At 39.3% G+C, this 12,886-nt stretch overlaps 1 protein-coding gene across 1 annotated transcript; it reads right to left on the reverse strand.

The window, feature by feature from the left end:
* Position 1: 1 nt before the first annotated feature.
* Positions 2 to 11,922, reverse strand: pax9 (paired box 9). The gene is made up of 4 exons (XM_041971575.1): positions 11,748 to 11,922; positions 10,556 to 11,170; positions 8,673 to 8,812; positions 2 to 5,366 (listed from the first exon to the last, which is right to left on the reverse strand). Exons 1-4 carry the CDS (start codon positions 11,749 to 11,751, stop codon positions 5,112 to 5,114), a joined length of 1,014 nt encoding a protein of 337 aa, XP_041827509.1. The 5' UTR covers positions 11,752 to 11,922; the 3' UTR covers positions 2 to 5,111.
* Between the last annotated feature and the right edge of the window lie 964 nt (positions 11,923 to 12,886).

Below are 12,886 nucleotides of genomic sequence, written 5' to 3' on the forward strand. Positions count from 1 at the left end.
GTACATCGGGTGAATATGTTTTAAATTCTCTGTAAACTTGATGTTTCAAAGAGTTTATTGTTTGTTTGGTCCTGCATGAACAGAAAGTTTTCTAAACTGTTTTCTTTTGTTTTTAAATCCCATTTAAGGGATGGTTTTACGTGTATTTCTCCATAGTTTTCTCACTGGTTTGAAGTGGGTGGTGTTTAGATGGAAAAAGGTGATGTCACATAATTCTGTGCACCAATCAGAGTTCAGATAATCTGACTCAGAATCTAGTGACAGCTGTGGATTTGTTACCTTTACACTCACTTGACTAGATCTCCTTCACAGTTCTAAGGTAGACTGTTCAGTAAATACTTAAACTTACATATAAAATCAATTTAATTTGTTTTGATGTTTAAATGACACAAAGCACCAAGAATAGTCATGTTTACACGGCAGTCCCTTTATGATTGCATGGAAATGGTCAAACTTACACTTAATTAAGATTAATCTGACTTTGAAGTCTAAACATGGTCTCCAGCTGCTTTATTATCCATTAATCTACAATACCTATAAGAAAAGAAACTGTAAATAAAGGAGCATATTTTTTAAATCTGCCTATCACACACACTACAGCTATTGAATTAATGTGTGTCTACTTGTGCACATACAAACTGATGACAAATTAATGGGGAAAATCAAGATTAAGTGTCACAGTAAGGTGCTGGGCCCCCATTTACTGCCAGAACAGCTTCACTCTTGACTGGATTTCCAATGGTCAAACCAGTGAATGACTACTCATCCCTTGTGGATGAAGTCATTTTTATTCTGAAGGAGACCACCTCCATCAGAATGTAATTAATTAATGCTTTAATAGGATAACAGTGATCAGTGAGAAGGCCTGCAGAGCAATGATCTGCTGTGATGCGCTTTTCTACAGTAAAGGCAGCCAAATGCATGCTTATTTGGTTGATCTTATATTGTAGTATCCAAAAGGGGGATGTTTCCATACATTTGTAATGAATTTGGGTATACACAGGGAGATATTCTGTCCATGCATACTACAAATCAGGTCTGCAGACAAGTCAAAACCAGCTTGTGAATGTCTAGGTCACTCCAAACTTAACCATTTTTACATACTTGAACAGATGCAGATTACCTCCACGTGGGGGAACAACTGTACTCAAACTGTCACATCAAGTAGTTGTGCACAGGAGTTTGGGTTTCCCTTTAATTTGACAATTTAATTTCTGAACATCTTTGATCTTAATTACATGTTTTGATCATATCATGGCACGTAATCAAATTACTGCAGTGTTCTTTAACACTAATATTGTTTATGATAAAGTGCAATTTTACACCCTCATTTTTTCAAAATTTTATAAAAAGTTGTTCATTTAGTTAATTGTTGTTAAAACACACTTTCAAGAAGTTTGGAAAATGATTTGGCTTGTATAAAATATAATAAATAAATAAAAGGGGGGAAAAAAAAGTGATCTCACTGGTTTGTTTGTGTATGTCTGTGTGTTGAAGGTGGGCTACACTCTCGTTGGTCCTCTAATTGTAGGTTTGTGTTGTCACATGCTTGTATTTACTGGAAACGTTTCAGCTTGCCGCTGATATAAGCACATTAACTTCCTTCAGTTTACCACACCATCTTCCCCTTTTTGACATTCCCTCCCAACGAGTGTCAGTCTTTTCTCTTTCTGTGGCGAGTATTGGGAGTCTAAGCATAGCTTTAGTGCGAGCTAAAACAACAAGCTAAAGAAATTTAAATGTGGCTGCACACATTCCCTCCCTTTTCCAGTCTATCTCTTCCACAAATATGCAAACGCACACACACCTGTTGCACAGCCGTAGGCGTAGTGGCTGCTCTCTAAGACACTCATCTTAACCTCATCTGGTAGCAGCTCATACTGAGCCACGCTGGCATTTGACAGCCACCCTTAATGTGGGAGTTTCTTAGTGCCAAATTGAACGGCTCCTGGTTTTTTGCCCAGAGGCCTGTGATGACAGACTAACAACTGCGGCTTGCAGACTGGTGGAATTGTTAGTGTTTAACCTGTCCTTTTTGAAATGGAGTGCTCAATGCAGATGTTTGTTTCAAACCTGACAGTTTGTAGCTTGCGCATGTGTTGCTCGTAGCCAAGCAACACAGCCACCCTGAATTCCCTACACACCTTACTGATCATAAATCAGCAGCAGCAAAAATCTTCTTTTTTCACACCCTTTTTGTGGGTTTTCCTCATCTCCATCTTTAATATTTCATCTCCACTTTGACAAGCCTGCTATCTGGGCATGGCTCTGCCTGTCTCTCAAAATGTAAATGCAGCTAAAGGTTAATGTGCATTAAAATGTCCACAATTTACTCGACATTAAAAAAGCACTGGACCATGCAAACATACAAAAAGGCTCGGCAGAAGACGTGTTTTGATTTTCAAACCTGAATTTCTTTCTTCTTCTTCTTCTTCTTAAGAGGTTTTGCTAACCTGCCTACAGAACGTAGTTGTTTTAAAACATTAAGAAAATACTCTGGCTGTCGTCAGCTTCTTTTAAAAATGCTCATTGAGAAGAAACACGCATGGAGTCCTACATTTAGCCAGTGTCAACATTCTCTGCTCTGTGTTACTGCTGTTACTGCATATGGCTGTCTTGTTTCTGATTGCATGTGGAGAAGTAAAGATAACCATATGACACTGAAGTCAGACTCAGCATAATTAATTATAAACATGTGTCTGCCCCTATTTTTAAAACTATGCCTTTTTGACGATAAATCTGACCAACATTAAAGTACAAGAGCAGGAATTATCTAACTTTTGAGAAGCTCTCTCTTTTCCAGAAAATGCTTTATTCCTGTTTTTTAAACACTGGTGCTAGTTAGGAGGGTCTGATGTTAGTGCATGAGTCAGAGAAGGCTAACAAGACTGTATAGTTCTTGTAGCTCAGTTGAAAGGAAAAGTTGTTTGGCCTTGTTGTGTGCAGGCTGAGGTAAAAAAAAAACAGAGCATGTAACAACCCTTTCATGCCACTCTGAGAGTTAATTATGATTTGCTGTTCGTGATGGATGGTGGATGGTGAAGGGGTGGCCGTGATGGCTGGCTGGTACAGCCAGTGTATGATCATCACGTCCTGTGATGTGGTTCACGTACGGTCAAAGAAACACCACGATCCCTGAGCAACGGTCCGTGACCACTGGATGCGGGGAAGGGTGCTTTCCAAGTCAAATCAGCTCCTGCACGGGGAGGACTGTTGACACTGTCACACGGAAGGGACTGTTTATGCTGTAACACCAAACAGATAGAAACATGGAGCCATAGCTAAATCAACATGCAGCAATGTGAAAGAGCAGGTGAGCAACTTTATCTAGTGATCAATCTGCACCTCCATGCTGCTTGTTTAAATCCCAGGTTTCCAAAGCAGGGCGAGATGAGGCTTGTCTGACTTTCCAGATAATATATTACTTCACACATTTGTCCTCTAAAAACAAGCAGAAAGTATTTTTATGTCATTTTGCAAATTTGTCAGCTGTCTTATGTGCTTTCCTTTTTAAGTTGGCCCCAACAAGCCCCAAATGGCCCCCTTAGCTGGCTGCTGAAGGTTTGCTCTTGGGTCACATGTCTGATGACCTCAGAGGCTGCAGGCTGATGAGCCAATTTGTGGCTCTTTTAATGAACGTGGACTCCCCCTCACCCCGGTCTGAGAGGCTTCGGCACACATTGTGTTCATCTGACTGGCGCTCTTATTTACAGTTTCTTCCACTAAACCCAATTTAAAAATTCTGTGTATTTCAACTGTTTAAAAATATTTAAAATTCTAACAGGAAAATATATTACTATTTACAAAAGGCACCTTTATCTGCTAAAGCAAAAAAGAAAAAAATATGTAAAATCTGTGATTTCTTTAAGATAAATTATATCTTATACAAAAATATGGCAACTTTTTCAGAATTAGTCATTTAAAAAATATAGAATTTCATTAAACCATATATTGTGTTATCATTCAGCTAAACTACAGCCCATATTAAACCTAACGAGGTGAGAACATGTTCCGATCTGCGCTGTTTTAATGACCAAAAGATTTTTAGAAGTACTGCTTTATGTGGTGGCAAACACTGTGTGCTCACAGCATTTCTGATGGACTTTCCTAATGATCCATGACGTATGGAAATTGAAAATACAGGCTGTGAGAGCGCGCACATTTTTTCTTTTTTTCTCATGAAAAACAGTTTCCCATTCATGTAAAACAAATCACAAGGACCCACAATTCTGAAATGTGCATATCTGGTAGCAAAGGGTGACAGAATTTAAAAATAGTTTAGGCTGCGATGGTGCATGTGTCTTCTGTACTGTGAATTTACCAAACAACCAGCAAACTCTATGAAGACCAATAACAGCCAAACAATTTAATAAGATACATTCAATTTCATTGTGCAACACTTGTCAATTGTTAATGCTCTATACTCCAACATAAGTCCAAGCCAATTATTTTCCAAATGTGTGAGGAGATTTCCATGCATTCTGTAAGGCTAATTGCACTTCATTCAACGCACCTTAATGTAATAAATAAACTTCTCTGTGGAGCTCTTGCATAGGCTACATTTTTAAAAGAGTGGAAAAACGATGCTCCATTTTTTTATCAAATCTTTAACAAGAAAAATCATACAAACATTAAAAAAAAATCTATATCAATTAACAAGCACCCTGAAACACTCATGCAAAGTGTTTTCCCTTTTCTTTGATAGCGGATTCATGAAGTTATACATTACCCCACTTTTCCCAAAGACATTTGCGGACGTGTGCAGTAAAAAATCTGAGAGGAATTATGTTGATGGATGGAGTAGCAGTCACACATTAGTCCTTCAGAACACCTGTCCTGCAAGTTCTTTTAGACAACAAGTTTGTTGTATTGACTGTTTACTCCTTGTGTATCTTTGGTCTTAGCTGAGAGGGGAGTGAGGGGGATGCGTCTCATGCTCAACAGCACAAATCTGGGTCCCATGGCCCTGAGTCCTTCATAGAAAGATGGCAATGGAAGTAAAATGAAGCCACGCTGGGACAGACCTGGAGTCTCCTGTCCTGTCCATCTCTGACTCTGACACGACCCCCCACTCCCCTCCATCTTTCCAACACCAGTCCATGGAGCTGATTTCACAGCACCGATGCAGCGACCCGGTGGATGGTGTCACGACTGGCTGTCATGCTCTTGAAGGCCAAAGAAGTGGAGATGTCACAGCTGTGGGGAGATAGAGCACTGCCACTGGCCGGCTGCCATGTGGGTCCGGTCACATAGGCCGACGTGGTGGCGCTGTACCCCATGTAGGGTGACACTTGGGTGGGAGGGTGGTAGGGAGGGATGCTGGGTGCTGTGACATAGCTGTTCACTGTGGGCAATCCATTCGGCGTCTGAAAACAAAAAGAGGTGAAAAGAAAAGATTAGATGGTGAACATCTGCACCGAAGGCCTGGAGAGCTCATGATTTTTTAATTATTTTTATTTTATTTCAACTTATTTTTTTATTTATTTATTGGCTTTGGAAATCAGATATTTTCATTGTTTCATTTTTCAGAGCCAATGAAGCATGCATCATCTGCAACAAATATATACTTTCTAAAGTTTTCACTGTGACATGAATTACAAAGATTTCATAAAAATACACCATGCAAGCAGACACACACACTCATACACACACACTCATACACAAGCAGCTGCAGAGATAAGTGAAAGTAATATTGGTTGAATTATAAACAGCAGACTTAATTCCAACTTCACAGCCACCACATAAAAAACCCATTTTCCCGATTTTGATGAAAGTATGGATGATCAATTATGTGCTCTCGTGCTGCTGGAACATATTAGGTGAAGATAAAAACCATACATGCATGGTCGTCCGTCAGTGTATGGGCCTTGTTTTCCCACTCTAAAGTGGACGTTGCATTGATATACCATGCCGGCCGATGGAAGACAGGCTTGTTCGGGGCACCACAAAACAGATGTTGTGATAGATTGAGAGTGAAAAGGCAGGAAGAAGGGAAATATGATAGAGATTGAGACAAGCCTAGAGTTCAGGGTATGAATGAGCTTCGCCTCTCTGGTTCAGCGACAAGATTTAACTTGAGGAATTCACTGAAACATTTGGTGCAGGGAAGCAGAAATTCTGTTCCTGGGTGGTCTACAACTATTACAAATTATTTCTGCAACTGGGTACTTTTCTCTTAATCTGACTTTTAATAAATTTCTGAGTCTTTAAAATAAATACATTCAAACATATAATCTAAAGTAAGATTAGTTGTGATTATGAAGCTAAACTATAGAGTAAGATTTTAATTTATTTTACTATGTAGATGTTCACCTGTGGGTCTCTGCTGGGTTACTGTGTCTTCTTTGCTTAAAAGACATGTAATCACTTTTCCCCCCATTTTGAAGCAGTTAGAAAAGATGATCATCCACAAATAAAAAGCACTGTCTAACGCTTACATGACCAATATAAGCACAGCCTGAGGAATGACCTCACAGTGCAGTCAACACCAGTCTGACACAAAGTCAACAAAATTCAAAAGGTTTATTTAGGGTGGATTTATGGCACAGCTCCTGTTCAGACTGGATCATCTGTTTGGTATTCCTGATTTTTTTTTTTCTTCCTCTTATTTCTGTCCACCCCAGGAGAACAAAGTATTTTCTAGGTGGATATTTTTGTATGTTATTAGCTTGTAGATTAGGAAAAAATGATTATTAATTATTAATGTTTGGGTAATATAAAAAATTTTGTATATATATATATATATTAATTACCTTAATTTAAATTGGCCTATGATGAAAATAATATAATGAATACGTTATAATCATTTTTTGTCTTTTCTGTTCATTTTCTAAGCAAAACCAGAATTGAATTATGAATTCTAAAAGCCGAAAAAACAAACGTCTTGCTCTTATCTCACTCTTTATATTCCAAATAGCTAATCATTAAAACGTTTAAAGCTATTAAAAACACTAATACATTTCCTGGGTAATGAACGGAGAAAAAGGTGTAGTATATTTTGTGGAATGGTTTAATCGTATTCGAGACATTATCGGATCAGCTCCGAGTTAAGAGGAACTTAACACATGATTTAACCTTAAACCGTTTTTAATGATGCTCTTCTTCTTTCAGCGAAAAACCTGAGAGTCCCCTGGGAGCATCTCGCTCTGTCCTCTGGCTCCATTTTTCCACCCGCAGTCTTTGACTTTAGAGAATGAGCTCGTGTGATTTATTTGATTTAGGCCTGCTGATATTTGACCAAAAATATATAGAAATGTTAAAAGATATGTGAATGGTTCAATATATTCGTGTACTGGCAGTCAACTTTTAGGGGAACATAAACTTTGACCTAAATATTTGCTTCAAAATGAGAAAGTCGCATCCCTTTTAAAAACGTCTGAGTTGCATGTTTCTATGTTTGAACACGATCCTTTTCACGTCGTGACACAAACAGAACTTGTAGGTCTATTTAACATTTTAGCAGGCTTCAATTAGTGCCTGTATAAAATCTCAATGACAAACAAAGGCATGGCTAGGCACAATCCCAACTTCACCATTCTTTGTTTTTCATGCAACCAACTGTAATTTATTGTTATTTTCTACGTTTAATGGCTTGCTTCTGCAGAGCTTCTCGGCTAACTGCTCAGACAGTGTCTTAATCCAACACATCGGGACTGTTTTCTACAAAAAAAAAAAAAAAAAAAAAGACAAAATTAAAACTGAAAAAATAACTGTGATAAACTGATTAAATAAATCGTGCGTCATGGAAACGTTTTGATAATTACGCGTCCTGTCGAAGTTAGAAAAAAATAAATAGGTACACAAGCGTGTGCGCACAGCTGCCATCATCACAACACTCAATTTGTTGCCTGAGCTGAAATAAGAAAAATAAGCCTGTTAAGGGTTATTTACAGAAAGCACTAATAGGAGTTTTGAAGGTCCAAATCAAGGTGACGACCTACTAAATATGGGCTCAATCATTGGGCTTAAGGTTAAAAAAACAAAACAAAACAAAACAAAAAAAAAAAAAAAAAAAACGGGGGGTGTCTGAAATTATTTAGTTTAAGCATTTCCACATCTATTTATTGACTTTATACAAAGTCATAGATATTGTGAAAGTTTTTGTCTGCAATACTTTTTTTTAGACAAAATCATATCTTGTTTACTATTTTTACGCGAAGATTGTGTGTTGTTTTTATGTAGTTTTGTGGCCCAAACCTTAACTGCAGCACCGAAATCATCCCATTAAAATTCAGTTGCTAAAATATTTTACCAGGAAACCGAAACAGACTAATGACTTTTCTTCTTTCTTGAAAATAGCTCCAGTTCATTTCTGAGTGAAGCGTTGATTTAATTAATTTTTGGGAATGTTCATAATGACCTAAGTTTAAAACGCTTAAACTTATTAATAAATGGATTATTTGCATACTTATAATTCATAATGGTTGTAGGTCCTGATGGCTCAGCAGTAGGACCTATAAGTGGCATCACTTAGGTGAAAAAAAGGCTCAAATACTGTATAAATAGTACAGCATCATAACCAACAGAATGGGCCAGTAAAGTTATTAAGGGGACATTTCCAAGCAACATTATTATAAAAATAGAAAATTAATTAAGATTATCTTAGAATCACAGTCCACCCACTGAAAGTGTGAATTTGAGGCCATAAAAAATGAGACGAGTCCACGTTTTACCTGTGAGTATTTTGCTTCAGGTTCTAAATGCGATTTATCCATGCCATTGACTAGCGGAGAGCTTGCTGGTGGGAAATTACTCCTGTTTATAGCGCTCCATTCTTCTAGTTTGGCGCTGGAAAAGGATGGACTGTCACTAACTGGAGGGGCAAAAGAGACAGAGAGAACAGAAGAAAAGGGTAGTCAGGAAGGAGGTTTTTTTAAGGAACGGGGGGATAAACCGCTGGCACAGGCCGTTGTTACTCATGCATCCATAGGTTGCATAAGACAAACAAACTTTGTGACATTTTGGACTAAACCGTGGTATTTTGGCATTTAATGCACAAATAGCGTTATGTCAACGCATATTATGTGTATAAACTCAAATGAGTCAAATAAACATAAACGTTATTTGTGCAATCTGATATAAAATATTAATCCACCCATCTGATACCGAGACTTACTTTTCAGTTGTCTGCAGATTAAGTAAAAAGAAACCCTACGTATCTCTATTCCATAATTAACATTCCTATGTTTTTCTATTTATTTATCTATCTATTTATTTATTTATTGATGATTCTGAATGAACACCCTAACAAACATTTAAGTTACTCCCTTTTTTCGCTTGCCGTAGTGTGTTTTAAGCTAAGCAAGACCTAATGCTTTGGATCCTTCTGAAGATCAGATGAATAATGAGGCCCGAGTGGAGACTGACTCTGATGGGGCAGGGACCATCAAATCGTGGTGAACAAATTCATTTACTTCCTTCCTCCTCTGTCCGTAATGGATATTATATTATGTAACTCTGCAAGTGTTTAGGCCTACCATTTAAAAAAAACAGCAACGAGAACTCTGAAGAAAATAGCACACACTGAACTGTATTTTATTTTTGATTTAATTAATCCACAACGATTTTGCAAGTGTAGCTTGCACATTAAGGGGCGCTCATACTCTAAGAGTGGGGCATTAAGCCCTCTAACGTTTCATTATCATTATTAACTTTTCATAAATTCTAAAATAACTTCAGTGGAAACCAGCTCGCATGGCACTCAATGAACTTTAAAACGCTGCGTCCAGAAAACTGCCGCAAACATCTGCTAATAATTTGGAATTGCATAAATTGTTTAGAAAGGCAGTCTTTCAAAACACAAACGTCGCCTCGTTATTTCTCGTGTATATCTGCCTTACATTTTATCTGTGTAAGTTGCTCGAGTTATAACTTTTGCACGAGGAGCCGGAATCCTGACAGCAGCGGTCGGACTGACATTTCCCCTCCTGCCACTGGTAAACAAAGCTCTCAGAAAATCCTCTCACACCACCGAGCCGGCCATTAACACTGATTTATGCTGGATCCTGTTTCACTGTTTCCAAAACAGTTGTGGTTTTGTTGAGTACAAAGCAGCGTTATCTGGGCATATACCAGCATGGGACACACGGTCTGTACGTCAAACACTAAACAGCAGAAAAATGCACGTCCTAATGCAAACTGCTGCCATTCTTTACAGGCCAGAACTTCACAATGTGCTGAAAACACATTTGCGCAAAATAAAAACTCACTCTTTTGATGCATTTAATGTTAAAGCCTTTCCATTCGCTGTCCCTCTTATATTCCACATATACTTCTTAATTGTTGCTAAAAAAAATAAATAAATAAATAAAAAAAGAGCTATTTATTTCACTGTTTCTCATTCAAATCCATATCAGCAGGCCGCTCAAATATAAAGGGCTTTTCTCCCAGCACAGGCCTGTGAGTTTATAACACCTCTTTTGTTACTTTTATAAATAACTTTATGGGAAAAGAAAGACTTTCCCCTTAAACACACACATTCACAATCTCGCACGCAAAGAGTAGATTCAGTGGGTACAATAAACAAATATGACCGCCCTCGTGTAGCCATGCTTACTTTGTTGCTCTGTAATGGACCGTATCCCCAGAATATCTGTAACAGAATGCGAGGAGGGCCATATCCTGTGCATGGCCATGTGTCCAGGAAGGGTGGGCATACCGGGGGGAGTAGGCACTTTGGATGTCGGGTATGAGTATAAGTGGTTATAAGGTAACGTTGGTTGTGGCGGTGGGTGAGGCGCCTGCTTGCCCGACTCATACTGACTCTGCTGGGACAGATTCCCAATCTTGTTCCGGAGGATCCGGCTGATGGAGCTGACGGAGGGCAGATTGAACTTGTCGCAAACTCCGTCAGCCAGTAACCTGTCCCGGATCTCCCAGGCAAAAATCCCTGGGTCTCTCTGCTTGTAAGTCCGTATGTGCTTGACCACGGTGGGTGTGGTAACCCGCGGCTTGCTGCCTCCGATGGCCCCCGGGAGGATGGAGCCGGTCTCGTTGTAGCGAGCCAGGATCTTACTCACGCAGCCGTGGGAGACTCGCAGCTGCCTGCTGATGTCACATGGTCGAATCCCAAGTTGGGCCAGCTCCACTATCCTGAGCCGGATGGCATTGGGGAGCGGCCGACCGTTTACGAAAACACCACCGAGTTGGTTCACCTCACCGAAGGCAGGCTCTGGTGTCAACAACAAATACACAAGGCACAACAATGAGACAAACAACCCAAGGCCCCACATACACACACACACACACACACTAATGGCCACGCTTTTGAAATAAATATAAAATTCCCACACGATCTTAAAATGCAAGAAATAAATTAAGCAAATCAACAGCGTTTGCATTTTTATTGCATTTTTCCACTTTCAAGAGCATCGCCTAATCCAAGCTCTCCTTTAAAAATCCTTATTTACAAAATGACGTCCCTCTTTTTGCTTTGCTTTCTGCGATGTTTTAGCTAACAAACACCAATTAATCACTTCAATTTCCTTGTGATATTTAGCCAAAAATTACAAACTAACAGACTGACAGCAGTATGAGTGTTCACACAGGCTAAAACGCTTCACTGCCAAAGCTCGTGCGTAATTGTCATCTAACAATTCACTGTCTTTGTGTCTTCTCTGGATTAATGACTAAACGAGCACGTCAAACCGTTAAAGTTTGCACAGATTCTCCCACTTTCCCGTCAAACGTTGGACCATCTGCATCTCTTTTTAGAAGAACGAGGAGAAAAAGTCTCACTCTGAACTCACCCATCGTGTTAAAGCCGCAAAGGAAGAAAACAGTCTCCGGTTTGTGCCTCCTGCGTGGATCCTGCTCCGCGTCCAGCGTGTCCACCGTCCAGAATCACCTTCTTAAAAAAATCTTGTGCGATAATGAACAAGAGGGACAAAATTCTCTATCTGTTTCCTGGAGGCGCTGGAGACAGGCTTACATTTCTATCTGTTGAAAACAGGAGGCTGGGCTTCCGAGACTTCTGCGCCTCTGGATAGGTCCGCCTCTCCCACATCCTTTCAAGCTCGCAGAACAGTGCGCTGCTATTGGTGGAAAAGTTTGACATGACAAGTCCGCGAAGGTGCCTCCACCCGCACCTCTAGCCACTCCAGTCCTGCTCCTCCTCGCCTTGGTGTTCCATCAGAAAACAAAAACTGGGGATATACCTCCATAAGTGTGTTTGTTTTTGAGACAGATAGGATGAGCATAATGCAATATCGAGATTCTGGATCAGAACGTCACTTTCTCAGCAGTGATCGCCTGTTTATGACTGTCGCAGGGGGGCAGCTGAAAATATAACTTTTTGAGGATAAGTGTGTATTGGCGCATATCTCTAGAGCTGTTAACACTTGTAACGTTTTTAAAATGATAATCAATGAACAGATAAATAAATATATAAATGAAAGGTCAGTTCTGCAACGAAAACCCAACATTGGGCGACAAACCCATTACAACACACTTTATCTCAGGAATTTAAAAAGCATCACTCAGGGCAATGATCAGCTTTTGAATATTTATTGATGTTTTTAAAACATACGATTATGGAAAATCAAACGTTTTTGTTTGCAGCCTCTGGTTTTATTTGTTTGTCCTTTACACATCAAGGATGGCTGGCTCAAATTTAGTAAAACATAACAGAAAAAATGAAGCGTTAAAAGGCGAATGTTGCATCTGTGCAGTCATGGAGGAACTTTTGTGCAGATTTTAAAAGAAGCAGGTCATTGTTATTTGGTCGCTTGTGAAACCAGAATCACACTCCGAAGTGTTACTTCAGTCAATAATTTTCACTCTTCCACTTAAAAAGTAAACCCATTCGAGATCCATCAAGACTTTTGCGCAATTGTTGCCTTAAATTGTGCACAGAACGCGTTAACAAAATGCAGGCTTTCTGGGCTAT

The sequence above is a fragment of the Melanotaenia boesemani genome, chromosome 20 (assembly GCF_017639745.1).
Source record: "Melanotaenia boesemani isolate fMelBoe1 chromosome 20, fMelBoe1.pri, whole genome shotgun sequence".
NCBI classification, from domain to species: Eukaryota; Metazoa; Chordata; class Actinopteri; order Atheriniformes; family Melanotaeniidae; genus Melanotaenia; species Melanotaenia boesemani.